Source organism: Microtus ochrogaster, chromosome 5 (assembly GCF_000317375.1).
Source record: "Microtus ochrogaster isolate Prairie Vole_2 chromosome 5, MicOch1.0, whole genome shotgun sequence".
Classification (NCBI taxonomy): Eukaryota; Metazoa; Chordata; class Mammalia; order Rodentia; family Cricetidae; genus Microtus; species Microtus ochrogaster.
Genome location: NC_022012.1, coordinates 39,074,205 through 39,094,492, shown reverse-complemented (window position 1 = coordinate 39,094,492; position 20,288 = coordinate 39,074,205). Strand labels below are relative to the sequence as shown.

General features: G+C 47.5%; 1 protein-coding gene across 1 annotated transcript in view; it reads right to left on the bottom strand.

Annotated features, from left to right (window-relative positions):
* Positions 1-14,881: 14,881 nt before the first annotated feature.
* Positions 14,882-20,288, bottom strand: part of Scn4b (sodium voltage-gated channel beta subunit 4) — a 15,079-nt gene continuing 9,672 nt past the window's right edge. The window contains exons 3-5 of the mRNA XM_005347225.3: positions 19,434-19,662; positions 17,849-17,978; positions 14,882-16,805 (exon numbers count right to left, since the gene is read on the bottom strand). Of these exons, the coding sequence (XP_005347282.1) occupies positions 16,712-16,805; positions 17,849-17,978; positions 19,434-19,662 (453 nt within the window). The 3' untranslated portion in view covers positions 14,882-16,711. The remainder of the gene's footprint in view (positions 16,806-17,848; positions 17,979-19,433; positions 19,663-20,288) is intronic.

Genomic DNA, 20,288 nt, shown 5'->3' with positions numbered 1-20,288 from the left:
CACAGAACCCCTCTGTTCTGCAGATCCACCTTTGCTGGCAATTGGTGACTTGATGTGGGAATGATTTCTTATTAATAAAGAAACTGCCTAGGCCCATTTCATAGGCCAACCCTTAGGTAGGCGGAGAAAACAGAACAGGATGCTGGGAGAAAGAAGCTGAGTCAGGGAGTCGCCATGGTTCTCCCACGCCAGACAGACGCAGGTTAAGATCATTCCTGGTAAGCCAGCTTGTGGGCCACACAGAATAATAGAAATGGGTTAGATCAATATGTAAGAGCTAGCCAATACGAGGCTGGAACTAATGGGTCAGGCAGTGATTAAAAGAATACAGTTTCCGTGTAATTATTTCGGGGCATAAGCTAAGCTAGCCATGCGGGCGGCAGGGTGCCTGGGGACGCAGCCCCTCCGCTCCTATTTCAACAGTGACTGCTTGCATATACTTGGAAAGGGCCTCATGAGTCTTATGACTCTCTGGGCTTCTTGTACTTTGTAGGTTTCATAACCGACACCTTTCATTAGCTTTCTATATGTCATAAGCCTTCCTCCTCTTTCCAGGAAGGGATATTTCAATTCAGAGAAGATATAGACAACACTCCACCCCTTCCTCCAGCTCTTTTGTTTGTTTGTTTGTTTGTACCTCTTCTTCAGTGATATTCCGTGAGCCTCAGAGGGGCTGATATAGACAGGTGGTGTCTTAGTTAGGGATTCTACTGCTGTGATAAAACACCATGACCAAAAGCAACTTGTAAAGTAAAGGGTTTATGTTGTCTCATAATTCTCAGGTCACACTTCACCACTGAGGGAAGCCAAGGCAGGAACTCAAGGCAGGACCTAGAGGCAGGAACTCAAGGCAGGACCTAGAGGCAGGAACTCAAGGCAGGACCTAGAGGCAGGAACTCAAGGAGAAGCCCTGGCAGCGCTGCTCACTGGATTGATCCTCACACATTACTTATCTCACTTCTTTACACCTCCCAGACCAGGAGCGGCACCACCCACAGCCGACTGGGTCTTTATCAATGATCAATTAAGACAATGCCCTACAGTCTTGCAAATGGGCAGCAGAGATGGAGGCATTTTCTCAGCTGAGATTTGCCTTCTCACTTTTGACTCTAGCTTGTGTCAAGTTGGTACAAAACTAACCAGGGTATGTGGTTATTTTCTTCCACTTCACTGGGCCACTAAGCCACAATTGTCACTTATTCTTTTTTTCTTTCCTTTTTTTTTTCTTCCAAGACAGTTGTTTCTCTGTGTAACATCCATGGCTATCCTGGAACTAGCTCTGTAGACCAGTCTGGCTTCAAATTTACAAACAATATGCCTGCCTCTGCCTCCCTTGTGCTAGGATTAAAGTGATTTGCCACCTCCACTTCACTTGTCACTTATTCTTTATATATGTGTGTGTGTATGTATATACATACATATATATAAGTTATATATATGTATATATAGTTGATTTTTGTTGAGCTCTATATTTTTCTCTGCTCCCCTCCCTGCTTCTCCCCTCCCCTTCAACCCTCTCCCAAGGTCCCAATGCTCCCACTTTACTCAGGAGATCTTGTCGTTTTCTACTTCGCATGTAGATTAGATCTATGTATGTCTCTCTTAGGGTCCTCATTGTTGTCTAGGTTCTCTGGGATTGTGCATTGTAGGCTGGTTTTCTTTGCTTTATGTTTAAAAAACCATATATGAGAGAGTACATATGATAACTGTCTTTCTGGGTTACGTCACACATAATGATGTTTTCTAGCTCCATCCATTCACCTGCAAATTTCAAGATGTCGTTATTTTTTTCTGCTGTGTAGTACTCCATTGTGTAAATATACCACATTTTCCTTATCCATTCTTTGGTCGAGGGGCATTTAGGTTGTTTCCAGATTCTGACTATGACAAACAAAACTGCTATGAACATAGTTGAGCACATGTCCTTGTGGCACAGTTGAGCATCCTTTGGGCATATACCCAAAAGTGGTATTGCTGAGTCTTGAGGAAGGTTGTTTCCTAATTTTCTGAGAAATTGCCACACTGATATCCAAAGGGGCTGTACCAGTGTGCATTCCCACCAGCAATGCAGGAGTGTTCCCTTTACCCCACAACCTCTCCAGCACAAGTTGTTTTTGACCTTGGCCTTTCTTACAAGTGTAAGATCTCAGAGTTGTTTTGATTTGCATTTCTCTGATGGCTCAGGATGCTAAGCATTTCCTTAAGTGTCCTTCAGCCATTTTAGATCCCTCTGTTGAGAGTTCTCTGTTTAGGTCTGTTGTTCTTTTGTTGACCAATTTCTTGAGTTCTTTGTATATGTTGGAAATCAGCCCTCTGTCTGATGTGGGGTTGGTAAAGATCTTTTCCCATTCTGTAGGCTGTCATTTTGTCTTATTGACCATGTCCTTTGCTTTACAGAAGCTTTTCAGTTTCAGGAGGTCCCATTTATTAATTGTTTCTCTCAGTGTCTGTTGTCACTTATTCTTAACAGCTAGTTATATGTTTCCACAGTAACTACTGCCAACAGCAAAAAAGAAAAAGAAAGAAATCCCCTTCCGTAACTAAGGCTGACAGCAATAGTAATCTATGGATACAAGCATCAACGTCTAGAAGGCAATTTGATAGGCATATCATATTCATGTAATAACAGCAATGGCTTCCCTGGACCTTGGAGCCAGAAACTTCTCTTGCAACCAGTTTTTGTTGTGGCTTAATCATACTAAATATGAGTTCTCTCCCATGTAGTAGGACTTCAATCCAACTGGAAAGCAGCTAGCCACACCCATGACAGTGTGTCACTATTCCACCACGGCCACATCTCACCAATCACTACACTGGTAGTGTCAATGACACTGCCACAGGGTCAATAACAGCAGGACTGCCAACAGTTCTCCCCTGGCAGTCAGGATAACAATGTCTGGCACTGAAAACAAAGGCAGGGAATAGGTTTCCAGGTCAGCTACATTCTCATTTCTCTCTGTCCTCCAGTCAAAGTGTGTGGTGTCTTCAACAAGAAGAACTTGCTACCTAGTTCTGGAGGGCAATCAACAGCAGTGGCAATAACATTTATGGTTTGGGGGACCTCAGGGCTTCCCCAGCCAATGACTTCTAAGGTGGCAATCCATGTCTCGCACATGGTTCTGTTCAGTAACCTTCTGGCTTCTGGGTGTGCCTCCTCCACCCCCAGAGTGTCTTCCCTTGAGCTCTTTAATTGCTGCTTTTTACCATTCTTCCAGATGCCTTTCCAAATCTGTAAGATATTCAAGGTTTAGCATTATATAATGAAACTTTTTATAGAAGATAGACAGCCTCTCTAAAGGCCCACTACCATCTGTTCCAAACAAGTGCCAATTGGTCTTGAGAGTCAGCAGCCAAGGGCACAGTTAGAATAAAACGTTAGTAAGCTCCAATGCCACGTGAAAGATGCCACCACTGCATCAGTTGTTAAATCAATGAGCAGGGTTGGTCAGGTACAGCAGGCGGGATGGGAGACTGCCATCTCATCCAGATCTCCACAGTGGTCTTAGTCAGTGTTCTATTGCTGTGCAGAGACAACACGACCACAACAACTCTTATAGAAGGAAGCATTTAACTGGGGCTGGCTTGCAGTTTCAGAAGTTTAGTCTGTTGTCATGGCAGGGAGTACATGGCACACAGGCAGACAGGATGCTGGAGAAGTAGCTGAAAGTTCTACATCCGGATCTGCAGGCAAGAGGAAAAGCAAGAGAGATTAGGCCTGACTCAGGCTTTTGAAGCCCCAGAGTTCACCCCCAGTGACCCATTTCCTCCAGCCATTCCAAGAAGGCCACACCTCCTAATCCTTCTCAAGTAAGGGCACTCCTTGATGACTAAGCACTCAAATATATAAGCCTATGGGGGGACCATTCTTAGCCAACCCTCCACAATAATGCACCGTAATTTTCAATACATCATTCCATCTCCTCGTCTGCTCCCCACCCCCGCTGTGGGGCCATTATGCATCCGCCTGCATCTAACAGGCTTAGCAAGGCTGGCTTACACTGCTTGGCCCAGCTTAGAGCCAGAGTGTTGTACGCGTTCTTGTGTGTCACTGGTGCCAGCTCCCCACTTCTGTCGGGTTCTCAGACCTTGTTACTTCTCTGTCATCCGCATCTGAAGAAGCTGAACAAAGCTTCACCTTCCACATGCCTTCTTGCAGGGGAGAAACAAGCACAGCATAACTAGGGGAGTAATTGTGCACCCCAGGACAAGCTCAACATTTTCACCTGTTTTTTTGTCATTCACTACTTCTTTTTGAAATTTAATTATTAATTTTGTATGGATATTTTGTATGTATGTATAAATCACTTGGTGCCTGATACCCAAAGAAGCCAGAAGAGGGCACTGGATGCCCTGGGACTGGTGCTAAAGAGGTTGTAAGCCAGAATGTGGGTCCTCTGGAAGAGCAGCCAGTGCTCCGAACTGCTGAGCCACCTGTCCAGCCCCCACTCAGTACCCACCACATGCACACCTTTGGTGAAGTTTTGCTCAAGGTCTAAGCCCCTTCTGGGGCTCACCTGGGCAGCATTTAGCTTTCTGTCATTCCCCACCCCCTGCCCAGGCTCAACACAAATCTTGCCTCATTTGCCTCATTTGCATTCAAGTAACCCAGGCAGGCCCCGTGGTTGGCTTCCCCTTTTTGTCCATATGTTCCTGATGACTCTACCTTAGAAACCCAGCGACATGCCAGTCTAAATCGCTGACCTGTCAGAGCCTCTTCTACGTTGTAAAGATTGAATTCAAACCCCACGCCAGCCCTAAGATCCCTGCTGCTTAGCTTCTTTCTGAACGCTTCTCTCTGGCTCAGTGAACTAGGGTCCAACAGCACCTCATCCATACCAAGGCCCCTCAGTAACATCTATCTTTCCTTTGCTGTCTTCCAGACCTTGCTATTCATAGGGATCTCAGCTAGTGCTAACCCTCATAAGAACCAGTTCATCAGAGACTAACCCCAGTTAATCCAGCCTCTGTCTAAAAGGGGGATGGGTAGTTCTATGACTCTTTCTGCTTCCACAGCACTCAGACTGACCTCCTACACCCCAGGGTCCCACAGACTCATTTCTGCTGTGAAGTCTACAAGTCCTTCCCAATCCAAACAGCGCCTATGCAGCACATTCTCCTATCATCCTAGCTTCCCATACTAGGCCATTATGAAGGTTCCTGTCTGCATGTTGAATAGTGAACTTTCTCCTCCTCTGTATAAGGATTGGACCTATAGGGAGGTTTCTAACACTTCTACTTCACTCTCCACACACACACACACACACACACACACACACACACACACACACACACACGGTCCCCATCCCCAACTGTCCGATGCTTCCCAAGCGTTTCTGGTTTGGAGGCTCCAGGAAGAGCTATTTAGCGTAGATCTAATCTGGAGGACCTTTTCTTTACACCCTGCCCACTGTAGAAACAGCAGGGTGGTGCCTCTACCTCACACTCCCTTTCCTCCACTTTTTCTGCCAAGTGAGAGGCTAGTGAGCATAATAGAATAGCATCCTCATCTCTTCTGCTCGCAATTCTTCTCATTCAGGCAAATTCTTCCTGACAGACAGCCCACCCTCAACTGCATGTCTGATTACCCATAAGGAAGCCACACAACTCTTGCCACAATGTATTCAGAACCCTATCTCAAAAGTACTACACTAGGCGATTGCTATATAGTGTCTAGTCCATCCACCGTTTGGGAGGCATTCCCGTTCATCAAAGAGGAGTTCTACCTGTCCCATTAACTTTTCCTGGAAACACAAGAGCAAACATTTATTGAGCTCAGATAGGGCATCAACAATAAGCAAAAGGAATGATTCCACCCTAGTCTACCCCAGGTGAGGGCTTACCCACAGCAGTAAAGGGAACTTGTGGGCAGGGATAGCACTAAAGAAATGTCTCCCTTCAACAACCACTGACAACTCATATAACCTTAGGGAGGGGTTCATGCCCCTGCATCTACTGTACTGTCTCAAACTACTCGTTCCGTATTGCCTGCCTCTTTATGATGGAATATTAGTGAGCCCAAGGCTGTGAGGAAGTAATCACAGCCCTTCTGAGTCCAGAGGACAGAGTTTTACAATATTTACATAGAGAAAGATGACCACCCTTGGTCTTCCCCACCCCTATCCCCATGCCCAGCCCTCAGCTCCAGGATGCTCCACCTAGGATAACTCAGCTTTGATTACAAGTCTTACCACCCACAGCAGGGGACACACAATTGTCACTATGTCACAGAGGATACCATCCCATACCACTCTGAAAGGTATCTAAAGATACTCAACTCTCAGGTGCATCAGTCTTGGCAGAAAGGCTAGGAAATTGCAGAATCCATGCAACTGCCCCTACCCAACCCATTTTAGTTCTGTCTGTTCTTTATTGGGTACTAATTTTGCTAAGTATGTTTTTCAGGGGAGATGTGAACAAATATCTATTCGTAATATATATTATATTGTATTATATTATTAATTTGTAACTTTATATAATTTATATATAAAATAATATATATCATATATGTGTATATATGTCTGTATACAAAAATAGATCAAAGAAATGATTCCACCAAGTCTAGCTTGGTAAACTCTGACAAGGAATTTAGTGGGGTCACATGGGTGACTTAAAGGCAGAAAAATATCCAGGCAGCCTGGCTGCCAACTCACTGAAGCTGCATCACTGAATTTTCCTGCACAACTTGCAGGCAGAACCACTGAAAAGCAATCCCCCACCCCCGGTGCATGCCAGCCCCTGACAATTGCTTACTGCCTGCGTAACCGCAGGAAGGGGCCTCATGAGTCCACTGCTTTCTAAGCTGTTTTGTGAACTTCCTGAAGGAGGTACACTTTGTTAACTTCTGAGGTCTTGTCAGTCTCATCCTCTCTCTGGAAGGGGACATTTCGATTCAGAGGAAATAGCTACACCATACCTTGGGATGAGTAGATCCTAAAAGGCAATTACTTCTCAGTGTGGGCAGAGGTAAACAGAGACATAGAAACCTGACCTGAGTGGGGAAACAGTGAGCTGCAGACTGGGGAGGCCAGCGTGGGTTAAGTGTGCTTCCCACACAAGCCTGTCCCATTGCCCTCCCTTCCCTCATCTCTGCCTGATTTCAGCCAGGGGTAAAGATGCCACAGCTGAATTAAGGACACTGTGCTGAGTGAAAGAAGCTTGCTATAAGACACATCTTGTTTTGTTCCACTTATGTGAGATAGATGATCAAATTAATGGGCTTCCAGGAGCTGGAAGGAGGAAGCAATGTTGAGTTATCAGTTACTGAGCACAGAGTTTTAGTTTGGTGTTGGTAAGTTTTGTTTTGTTTTTTGAGACAGGGTTTTTCTTTGTAGCCCTAGCTGTCCTAGAACTCACTCCAGAGACCAGGTTGGCCTCAAACTCAGCAATCTACCTGCCTCTGCCTCCTAAGTACTGGAATTAAAGGTGTGTGCCACCATACCTGACTCAAAGTTTTAGTTTTACAGGATAAAGCAGTTCTGTGGGCGAGGTCACAACACAACACAAATATGTGTGACGTCGCTGCATATCACGTCTAAAGAATGGGTGAGACCATCATTGCGTGTGTGCAGTCTCCACCTCATAAAAGCCAGGCCTGGCGGTGCAGGCCTATCATCCTAGTTACTTAGGACACAGAGGCAAGGGAATAACAGGTTCAAGGCTAGCTTGGGCTACGGAGTGAGCTTGTGCAGGCTATCCCAAGAAGCATAAAGAGACCTTGTCTGAAAACAAAAGTAGAAGAAAGGAGGGCTAGAGATGGTTATGTGATGGAGCTTGCCCAGCCTGCATGAGCCCTAGGTTCAATCCAGCAAACTTTAATGACTGTATTGGTGTTACCATGAGTGTGGTAGCTGATAGAGTGAGCTCATGGTACCAGTCTAACCTCAGGTACCGGTCTTAATTTATTGTGCCTTAATGTTTTCCTTTTCTATATCCACAGCATGAGGATAAGACTATTGAGTGGATAATGTCTTGTAGGGGTATGTGAGTGTTAACTGAATCAAGACACTTAGAATAGTGTCTGTCACAGAAAAGTATACGTTCTAAGTATTATTGTCTTAGGGTTTCTATTGCTATGAAGAGACACCATGATCACAGCAACTCTTATAAAGGAAAACATTTATTAGTACTGGGCTTATGGGCATAGAGATTTAGTCCATGGTATCATGTTGAGGAACACAGTAGTTCACAGGCAGACATGGTGCTGGAGAAGCAAGTCAAGGAAAGTTCTACATCTAGATTGGCAGGCAGCAATAGGAAGAGAGAGTGACATTGGGCCTCGCTTGATCATCTGAAATCTCAAAGCCCATCCCCACAAGGCCAATAAGGCCTCCAACAAGGCCACACATCCTAATCCTTTCAAATAATAACACTCCCTATGAGCCTATGGGGGCCATTTTCATTCAAAGTACCAAAGTTTCAATTATTATTAAAAAAATTTTTCATACAATATGTTATGTTTTTCCTTCCCCCCAATTCCTCCCAGTTCTTTCCCACCTCTTTACCAACCTAACTTTATGTGTTTTCTCTCTCTTAAAAAAAAAAACCCATAATACCAAAAATCAAAATAAGAAAAAAAAACAATAAAAATGCCAAAATAAAACAACCCCCCTTAAAAATGGATTTGTTTTATATTGGATTGGCCAACTATTCCCAGGCATGGAACTGCCCTAGATTATAGTTGATATACACAGTGACACTCTATTATAGAAAACTGATCTTCCCTTTGCCAATGGATATCAATTACAGATAGTTTCTGGGTTAGGGGTGGGACCTCATTTGCACATCCTCCTCTCAGCGCTGGGACCCATCTGTCTTGAACCTGTGCAGGTCTTGTGTGTGCTGCCACAGTCTCTGAATTCACATGTGCATCAGTTCTGTTGCGTCTGGAGGACACCGTCCTTGGGATCATCCATTGCCTCTGACTCTTACATTCTTTCTGTCTCTTCTTCTGCATAGATCCCTGAACCTGGGGACATCTGTTTAGGCCTGAGTGCTATAAAGTCTCTCGCTCTCTGCTCATAGAAGGGAAGCTGGGAAAGATGTAGAGGGATCCTGGGTCTGCACCAAGAGACAGAATCCCCAGGGAATGGAGAAAGGTCAGGGGTCAATTTCCAAATACCTGGCTGAACTGTGAGATAGCAATAGTGTGTACGTCAGAAGGGACGGCTGGAGTTAAAATATTCTAACATTCTTAAGTTATTCACAAAGCTTAAATATTGGCTCAAGTTACAGTCTGTAAAATGTGTACACTCTAAGAGGTCAAAGGTTAATTATCAAAAGAATGGAAATAAAGTCTTTTACTTCCAAAACAATAAAGGAAGAAATAGCATTTTTAAAATAAAAAAAAAAATCAAGCAATCTCAAAACAAGGAAGAAGAATTACTAAGAATTGTGTGGAATCGTTGTTCACTGAAAAAGGCAGCTGGAAAATTGCCAATAATCATAATAAATATTAACCTCACCCATTTATAATAGGAAGTAGCTATAAATTTAATCTTGAATGTCCCTGTGTTATAGACTTGGTCTTCGTCTGTAGTGCTGTTGGGAGCACTTAGAATCTTAAGAATGTGGAGCCTCATAGAAGGAAGTTAGGCCATGTAGGGCGGGTCCCTGAAGGGCACATTTGCAACCCTTACCCTTGAGGATGCAGTTCTCAAGGCCTCTCAGCTCCCACAGAAGGAGTTTGTATAAAAGGAATGAGCTCAGCCTCTGAATCTCTTTGGCTTCCTGTCTCAACACACGGCCTCTCACTTTGCACAAAACTGTCCCCCTTCCTAATTCTTGCCATGTTGTAAGGAAGCCAGGGGTCCCTGGATAAGGCACTGGCATCATGCCATTAGACCATCCAGGCACGAAAATAATAACTGAAATAAACCTCTTTGTTTTATAAAATATACAGCCTCAGATGTTTTGCTATTTTAACATAAAACGGGATCCATATGGTATAATGAGAGAACCGACTCTCACAAATGTCCTGACTTTCACACATAAATATAATTGTGTGCTCTCTCTCTCTCTCTCTCTCTCTCTCTCTCTCTCTCTCTCTCTCTCAGCTGTAATTTTAATTCTTTAATAAAAATAATGAGAAAGTAAATGAGCTGGGTAGAAGGTATTACTACTGATACACCAACTACATTGGTCAGTTTTCTGACGCTATATTATAATACCTGAGATAATTAACTTATAAACGGAAAAGGCATTTATGGCCCCCACAATTTTGGAAGTCCTTGATCAGTTTTTGCTTTGGGCCTATGCTAAGTCAGCATATCACAGTAGAGACACATAGGAGGAAAAGGAGGATGCAGAGGGTCCTTGATCCCTTTTGAGGGCATCCCCCAATGACCCAAAGACCTCAAACTAGCATCACCTGCTTGCACATTCCAGTAGAGGAAAAACACATGCATCCCAGGGATGCTAAAAAAGAGTGGGTCAGCAAGATAGCTTCAGAAAAGGAAAACATCACAGGCACTGGGGCCAGAGCTAGGCTGGTAAGTTAGACTGGAAAGTTCTGAGTCAAAGAGGGATGTCTTTGGATTCCTCATAGATTTCCCAAAGGAATCTGCTTACAATGGCATTCACCATTTCATTGTACACTGCTGCCAGTGTGGACAAACACGTACGGGCAAGCAGCCACCACAGTGGCGCATCCTCTCCAAAATGTCCCCGTGCCAGCCCTTCCCCTAGCCATAGCCCATGGCACTCACTGCTCCGTTATCCATCTGTCCCTGTAGTTTGCTTTTTCTAGAATGTTATAGAAACAGAACTGTGTAATAGGTGCTGGCTAAACTTCATCGTCAGTTTGATGGTATTTAGGATCACCAGGGAAACAAGTCCTTGGGAATGTCTCTGACTGGTTATCTAGATTAAGTTCCTGGAAGCGGGGAAGAGCCACATTAAATGTGAGTAGCATCATTCCATGGCATGGGGCCTAGGAATGAATGAAAAGGAAAAAGTAAGCTAAATGGAAGCATCCATCACACTCTGACTGTGGGTGCAATGTCACCGGCCATCTCTTGCTTCTGCCTCCATGCCTTCCTGACACAGGGGTCTGCATCCCTTAGAACACTAAGCCAAGATACCCTTCCTTCCTTCCTTCCTTCCTTCCTTCCTTCCTTCCTTCTTTCCTCCCTCCTCCCTCCCTCCTTCCCTCTCTCCCTCCCTCCTTTCCTCCCTTCCCAAGCCGCTTTTGTCAGGTATTTTGTGCCACCAATGAGAAAGTGGCTGATACAATATATTTGGTGGTGGTGGTGGTGTTTAAGACTTTAGTTTTTCAGGAAATTTTAGGTTCACAGAAAAACTGAACAGGGGGTCAAATGACTTCTCATATATGACCCCCTCCATATACACACACAGTCCCCAAAGACATCCATGTCCCTCGCCAGAGTGAGGCAGTGGTCACAACCAATGAAGTAGAGACCCTCTTTGAATCTGAATTCCTTCTCTTAGCTTAATGGTTTCTTTTTAGATCAACCCTTGTCAGTGCCTGGAACTGCAGGATATTCATTGTAGGTATCTGTGACAGTATGTTTACCCAATGCTGACTTACTCCCCAGAGGTCCATGTTCTGGAAACTTCATCCCTAGCGTTGTAGCTTTGGGGTGTGATAGAACTTTGGTTGGGCCTCATGGGAGGTAATTAGGCCATGAGGCTCCCTCCTTATAATGCTCCTACTTGGGAGTGCCTCAAGAGTTGATTGTTCTAAAGCAGACTAGCTTCTCCCCTGAATCTCCCCTCACACACTGCTTGTCTCTGCAACACACCCTGTAACCCCTGTGATGCTGTCTACCAGAAGGGCCTGGCCAGAACCCAGCACACGCCAGTGTTATGGTCTCTGGCCTCCTTACAAAATAACTCCTCCCTCTTGGCAGGCAAGGAAGCGGAGGCACAGAGAGCTGAGCTGGCTTATCCGGGACATCTCATTGGTGGTTGCCTGTGTTGTCAGTTCTTGCTGCAGTAATAAAAATATTTGAGCCCATCAGCTTAAGGGAAGAAGGATTTCCTTTGGCTCAGGGTGCTGGGAGACTTCAGGCCATGACTGGCTGGTTCTCTTCCTCTTAGGCCCATGGCAAGGTAGAAACATCACCGTAGAAGGGCATGATAGGAAAGCTGCATACATCATGGCGGCCAGGAAGGGGGAGAACAGTCAAAGATGAGGTATGGCCTTCAAGGACACATCCTCACTGGCCTGCCTTCTCTGGGCCTCACCTCCTGGTTTCCACCCTCTTCCAATAATTCCATAAAACCACGAATCTATAAAGGTACTAAAACCCACCGATGGGGTCAGAGCCCTCATGATCCAGTTCCTTCACAAAATATCCCCCTCCCCCCGCCGCCAACATTGCACTTGATATATGTTTATGGTGACATTTTCTATCTAAACTGTAATAATTGTGACAGTTAATTTCTTTGCGTGGGGTGAAGCTTGAACATGGGCTTTGCACATACCAGACAGGTACTCTCATGATGGTTAATCCTGTGTGCATGCATGCATGTAAGTACATGTGTGTGCAGATGCACATGTGTTTGTGGACGCAAGGACACATGCGGAGGCCAGAGGACAAACCTGTGTAGTTCCTCGGGTGTCATCCATCTGTTTTTTTTCTACACAGGGTCTCTCACTGGCCTAGAGCTCGCCAAGTAGACCACTTTGACTCAACAGTGAGCCCCAGGGGTCTACTTGTCTCTAACTCTCGGGTGCTATGATTGTAAGAGCACACCGCTGTGCCTGGCGTCTTTTGTTGATGAGTGTTCCGGGACTCTAAGTGGGCTTCTTATGCTTGCAGGACCAACAAGTTAGCAACATCCCTTCTTCAGGATCTCCACTCCCGGTTTAGCTTTGTAGTCAGGTAAAAATCTCCTTCAGATGGATGCTATCTCGTGGCTCCAGAGTTGTTTCTAAGGGCATCAGCTCACACAGTCTAGCATTAATTCCTGTGTAAAAGGACCCGCTTTTCAAAGGACCAGAATTAAAACAACACAAATGTCTCGGATGTGTCAGAAACCCTGAGGCGTTTGACATGTACGATCTCACCTGAGCCAGTGACATTTTCAACACAAGTGGACAAAAGGTCAGAGAAGGTAAACTTGTCAATGTGGGAAATGAAGCTGGAGCTCAACTCCCAAGCAACCCAAAGTAAAAAGCTCAAGTCCCAATTTATTAAAAAATAATTTTTATTTCATCCAAAGCAAAGCTAAATTCAATCCTACAGTGCAAAATGTGTTGTAGAGACAAGACAACCTAATCGCATTCAGTCTGTGCTTAAACACAAGTCAGTGGTGGGCGTGTGCACATTGGGGCCTCCCAGAGGCCCCGTGGACCTGAGGCTCCCACGGCCCATCACTCTCCTGTTTGATCTATAAAGGTATATAGGAAAACTGACTATGGGTACAGCCATCCAAGCCAGAGGAGTAAACCATGCATAAGATAGTCAAAGCACTGCATATCCGGTGGGAGGAGGGACAGCAGGGACTCCAATCCGGAACAAAATAAAGAGCAGCAAGCTAGAGTATTTCCCCACAAATCCTCTTTCTTGGCATCCCTGCCCCAGCCCCCCAGTGGCCGTTGTCTGTCCATGGAGTCACCCAGTGGAATCGAGGAGTGTGGCTGTTCGTTTCCGTCTCTTACCCTTCCTCGGTCTCCAGCTCAGGCTGCTGAATAGTCAGAGCCCCCCCCCATCTCACACTGCTCTCTGTGTGCACAGTGCACCCTCTTCAGGCACACCCTGCCACACCCACTTCACACCAGGGCACCTTCGAGTTCCAGACTCCACAAAAGCTGGTCAGCCAGAGGTGTGACATTCTGCCCCTTTGTCCGTTCTGCTCTCGGGCCCTCCAGCACTGCAGGTTGGTTCCAGTTGCCTTCTGCTCAGTTTCTCCATAGAGGGATCTGGGCCTCCCAGGCAGATGTCTGCTCAGATGACCTCGTCTACTCAGAGGTCAAGGATGAGGGACTTGTGCTTCATCTTTGGTCTCACTGACATCACTGTCAGCACAACTGCATGGGCCCAGGTTTCCAGAAGTCAACCGTATAAGAGGTTCTGTAGCCCAGTGGTGCGGGGAGCACCCTTAGCAACCCTGAGATCACTATTGAAAACTTGCCTGCACGAGGGTCTGGCTGGGGGAAATGGCTTTGCGAGTATACATTGTAATGCAATCCGTGGCAATGTCTGCACAGGCATGAAGCTAGCACTAGGACCGGACACTCTCTGTTAAGAGGACTAAGTTTTGTGCTCTTAATCCCTATCCATTAAACGCCAATAGTATCATAGGCATTGGGATAACAACAATAAAAAACTACCCCCATAGTCCCAATCATCTTCATTTTTTTAAAACAATGCCACGGACAAGATACTTTAAGCATCAGTCAGAGTTACGGTTCCTATGGTTACAAAGGGAAGAGGAAGAGTGTGAGGCGTATGTGGGTTACAGGGATGCGGACAGGACAGCCGTGGAACACTCTCTCCAGTTAAAAGCCTTGTTTCCCAATGCCTTTCCAAACCAAGCAAGAACAAAACCAAACCAATTGCCGAGCCTCACAACAGTCCTGTGAGGTAGGTGCGACTTCACCCTCTGGGTAGACGGGAGAAGCTGTGAGGGTTGCCTGTAAGCCGACAGTGACGGGAAGAGGGGCAGGGTGACACGCCTCAGCTTCCTCTCAAGAAAGCAAGAATTGCCCACAGCACTTGGCCTCTTCCTGTGTTGGGGAAGAAAGCAGTTTTACGTGAAGGCAGCTGGAAGTTTCCTGAATGGCTGGCTGCAGGCTCGGGGGCCATGTTTGCTCTCAGAGCCAGGTTGCTCTGAGCAGGGTGTGGAGTCATGCCCATCATCCCAGCACTGGGGTGGTGGAGGCAGAAGGTCGGGAGTTCAAGGCCAGCCTTGGCTATGTAGGAAGTTGGAGGTCAGCCTGGGCTACCTGAGACTCTGTCTCAAATGAAATAAAAAGCGGGAGAAGGGCAGCTTTTACCCCAGCCCACATTGGGTTCCATGTAAAGGACAGGAAGAGAGGAGGTAAGGACCTGTGAGCTCCTGGGCTCGGGCAAGAGACGCGAGCCATTGCCTCAGGCCCCCTACAGGCCCTATTGCTCCTGAGACCCCCACTTCCACTTTGGGGTAAGCCTTCAGCTACTCCTGGGCAGAGCCTGCAGCAGGCCTTATACTCCCTAGAAAGAGGAATGGTCTTCATCTTCTGAGGACCCAAGAGTATCATAAACCTGATGAGGGAGTTGGAGGTACCCCTGTTATCACACTTCATATCCCATAGCCACCCATCTTCACGTCAAGGACAAGGACGAGACACCCCACAGGTGTCTTCCAGACTGCCACCAGCCAAAGGGCCACTGTTAACACAGCTCCAGCTGCATGGCCTCCCCCATGACCTTGGGGAGGGGAGCTGGGGAACCCCACCATTGTCACACCAGACTGTGGAATTAAGTCAGGGAGTATGAGCCAAAGGAAAATGGGGTAAGAACCGGGACTCAGGGAGCTAAGGCACAATCTAGCCCCACACTCGAGGGGTGTGCAAACCGGCTCTGCAGGAAGGAGAGAGAGGGTGTAAGAACCCGCTCTCTGCTCCTCCTCAACCTCAGGCTAGGAGAGGAGCTGACCCAGCTGGGCAGAAAGCAGCTGGAAGAGCCAAGGGCCTTCTCTGGAAACAAGGGTCCCTGAGGCAAAGGCAGACCCAGGGCTGGGGAAGGCCAGACATGCTGGAGGAACATAGGAGGAGCAAAGGGATAAGACAGAAGGTCCTAGGAAACCATTCCTCAAGTAAGGTGGCAACAACAGCTGTTTCAAGAGAAGGGCAGAAGTGGGGAAAACTGAGCTCCGGGAGTGCCAGGGTGGCATGGTCCCGCCATGCCAAGGATAAGGGTTGTCAGTCCTGTAGGGCTGGGATAGACATTCCAAAGGCTGGGAGGGTGGAGACGCTGTTCCCCCACCTCTGAAACCCGAGAAGCAAAGCGAGAAAAGATGCATATAGCATCCCAGTGCTCCAGGGAGGATGGAGGGAGGGCCTCCCCACAAGCCTCCTCAGCTGCTGTAGACTGGGACATTTGAAGTTCAGGGCATCCAGGCTGACCTGGGGGTGGAGGTCCTACAGATTCAGAGCAGAAGGCTGGACATGGAGCCAGGACAGTGTGTGCAGGTGTTTTGGGGTGGGGGAAGAGAAGTCTCCTCTGAAGGAATTTCTGGAAGCCTGACATTCTTCAAAGCCCAGCCAGCATCTCTGAACTGCCCCCCCCCCTTCCAGCAGACTCCACCCTAGAGTTCTAGCACATTCCCAGCATCTCAAGTTCTCATCCTTCACCCATTTCTGAACACCAGCTTTGGGAGCAGCCTTCTGGTCACCCCTATTTCCTGGTGAAGGATAAGTGGGAAAAGAGGGGAAAGTGAGGGTTCAGAGAGGTGGGAAGTCTAAAGGGGACCCCATTTTCCCAGGTGCCAGGGACCAACCCTTCCACACCACTCCATCCCTGCCTTTCCCTTTCTTCGACCTCCTATAGGCTTCCCCCCTAGACAGCCCTTGCCCTGGGAAGCTCTGGCTAGGGGGAGAATGGTAGTGCAGGCTGGGCAGGACAGGATCAGGTTCTTCTGCTCGGAGAGACTACAGTTTGGGCCAAGCCGCACACATCTCAGTGGGTGTCTACAGACAGAACCCAGGCATCCATGTCACCATTAGAAAGTGAGGCTCCCTGCACTGCTTGGCCCGAGCAGGGCCTCACACTTTCGTGGGTGGCTTCTCTTCTGCCTTGGAGCCAGGAAGCCCGTTCTCTGTGTTGTCATTCCCAGAGGAACTCACAAGACACTCCTTCCTGGAGAGGAGAGGGAGAGAGGGGACACTGGTGAGAGGCAGGTGGGATTAGGGGTGGGCGGGTGGCTCCCTGCACCCTGCTCCCCGCACCCAGCCCTGTGCCCTCCCCCTGGCCTTTCCTTTTTATTCTGTCCTAGCCCACCTCATCACCCATCTTCCCTAGAACAGCTTTCTAATGCCTTTTCCTTGCTCTGGTTTGCAAGATTCCTCACCTGCTGCTTTAAAGCTAGCCTGACACTGTTTGAGAAAATTCTGGGCCTGGGCTCACAGCCTCTATACCTCCCCATCTTCCTCCTCCTTCCAGAAAAAAAATATATTGAACCCAAGACCTCACACATATAGCAAGCACAACACTACTTAGCTACATCCCTGACCCTAATGTCTATGTTTATAACTGAACTTACTCCAGGACTTCCTGGGAGGCCGTGTCACCATTTCAGATTTTAGCGGAGTTTAGTTTAATTTATCTATGGCTTTTGAAACAGGGCCTCACAGTATAGACTAGGCTGGCCTTGAACTCAAAAGGCTCCTTCTAAGCCTGACTCTCAACTACTGTGTTGCAGGCATGAGCTACTGTGTTCATGTGTCAGACCTTGTTTCTGCCTCTCCCATTTGAGTTCTCCGAATTTTTCATCTCCCTAAAAAAGTCTTTCCATTCTAGGGTTTCTATACATGAATTCACATTCTCTCTGATAAAAGAGAGCCAAAATGAGAAGTATAACTCGGAAAAGAAGTAGACTTCCTAAATCTTATGGTGAACTTTGGGGTAGGTAGTTCAAATGAGAAGAGAAAGATTGACGGGATGGGGGAGGGAGAGAGGAAGGCTGACAGGATGGGGGAGGGAGAGGGCTGGAGAGGGAAGAGCAGGTGGAGAGAGGTTGAGAGAGAGTTGAAGCAAGGGCTGTAGGGACAGCAAAGGACAGCAGTGGCATCGGAAGCAGTGGAGACACTGCCACTGGCAGGGGTGGATGGAGGTGGAGGGCATGGGCCACGGGAGAGGGCACCAGGCTGAGGGGGCACTGGAGTGATGGGGAGCCAGCTCACTTCTTTTCTCGGGTCTTCTTGAGGATGAAGGTGATGAGCTTTTTCAGCAGCAGAATGCAAACCAGGAGTCCAATGACCCCGCCCACCACAGCCAGGATGATGAGCGTCACCGTATTGTCCACTTCTTCCACTAGAAGAGGAAAGAGTGGGTGGAGGATCGTGTGAAGTCACCACACACAATCCAAAACCGGCAGCCCCACCTCCAGTCCTGACCCTCTCAGGTCAACCAAGACAGGAGAGGCCCGAGCACGGTTCCTTTCCAGCTAAGCACACACACCGGAGGGCCTCTTCCCACACACCGACACACAAGTTAGGGGTTAAATCAGACCCACAGATCCCAGTTACAAGTCACAAACTTACTTCTCAGCCATCTCTGCTTCCTCTCCCGCTGTCTTCAGACATCCCCGCTCTGTCACCTTTCCCAGAAGAGCCTCCCTAGTCACCCTGTGAACCCCTGCAGCTTTCCCTGTGGCTTTATCTTATCTACACAACACCCGCTCTTGGTTTGATTGCATTACTCCCTCAGGGAGGGGTCAGGGGAGCAAAGCTTCTATCCTGAATTACCTCCACCATTTGAAAGGATGGCTGAAAAACTCTATACAGAGACAAGAGCCACCTGAGAAGAGCCATAGAGCTAAAACGAGAACTCTAACTCAGAGCCTGGCACCCAGAAACACTCTATCAGTGCCGGGCCCCTTCCCTTCTCCTCCTGCAAAGGCCAAGCACAGAGCAGTGACAGGAACCTAAACCTCTAGAAGAGGTGACACTATTTGCAGATATAACCCCAGACTCAGGGAAGACTGCCTGGATGACCTCAGGCTCTGCCCTTGGAAGAACCCAAGTTCAACTCCTGCTGTCCCATCTCCAGGGTTTCTTGATTTGGCCATGGCGGGAGGGCGTGCAGAAGGCATTGTCTTCCAGCATCCTAAGCTGCAAGGTGTCCAACCTAACTTCTCATCTATTTGTCCCCTTTTGCTTCTCTGACCATCTCCAAGGAGTAGAGGCATGTGGCTACCTGGCTCTTGTCTTCAATACCTTCACTGCTTAATATGCCTACCTGTACCCAATTCCATAGGGGAAGGACTACACCTCATTCTATCTCTTCGGGAAGCATCTGTACCACTGCTGTCTGCTTGGGGCTGTCGATCTGCTTGCCTTACTCTGAACTACACACTCCACAAAGAAGAATTCTGTGTACCAGTCGCAGCATCTTTTACAACAACACCTGACAGCCATCCAACACTTGCTATACACAAAGGAGCAAAGACCACCCACATGCAGAGAGCCTAATGCCACCAAACACTCCCAGCTAGCTCCCCTGGCCTTCACAGTCACCCTGACAGAAGGCAGCCATGTGTCTATTCTATGGACTAGGAAATCAAGGCTCAAAGGTACTCAGTGCTAGTCCCAAGCCACTCCATAGCTGACTTCTTCTACCTTCCATATGTAACTCCAGTAACTCTTGCAAGTGTAAAGAGAAAGAAATCGCCAGCATGGCCTACTCTGCCTACTCTTCAATGCTATCCTGAGATGGGCACCCCAAGTCCTTCCTACCCTACTACCCCCACCCACCCCTACTACATACACTTATCAACCACTTGGAGGAAGATGGTGGCAGAGTTGTTCAGGTCCTTCTCTTTGGGGTTCCTCACGAAGCAGGTATATTTGCCGGTGTCACTGAACTCCAGGTCACTCAGCAGGATGGAGATGTTGTTCATCTTCTCCTTGGTGGAGCCCTCCAGGGTAATACGGTCATCGTCCTTAGTCCTCACCTTGGGGTCAGACTTCTCGTTCTTCACAATGCCGTCTATGAGCTGGCGCAGGAAAAGATCAGAGTTGTCAAAAGTCACAGCAGCCTCCCTTGAGCGCCAACCCTGTCCGTGCCCAGAAAGACCCTTCGTTTTCCTCCGCTCGCTCTGCCAGTGACTATAGCTCCACCTGACCTGAATTCTGCCTGTTTCAAACTAAACCCGTGTCCTCAAGGACTCCCTGGAAAACAGTGCACCGGCTGCTGTTTTTATAAAAGTCCTTTCCCCCCTACAGTGCCTCTGCAAACAGCTCACATGCAAGTGCATGTGCACACACTCACACACACATACACACACCCTCACACGCGCGCACACACATGCACATATACTCACACACACATACACACATCCTCACACGCGCGCACACACATGCACATATACACACATACACACACCCTCACACGCACACACACTCACACACATACACACACTCTTACACGAACACGCACGCACACATTCACACATATATACTCACACACATTCTCACACACGCACATTCATGCACACGCACACACTCACTCTCACACACACTCACACACATATACTCACATACACACTCTCACACACACATTCATGCACACACGCACACACTCACTCTCACACACACTCACACACATATACTCACATACACA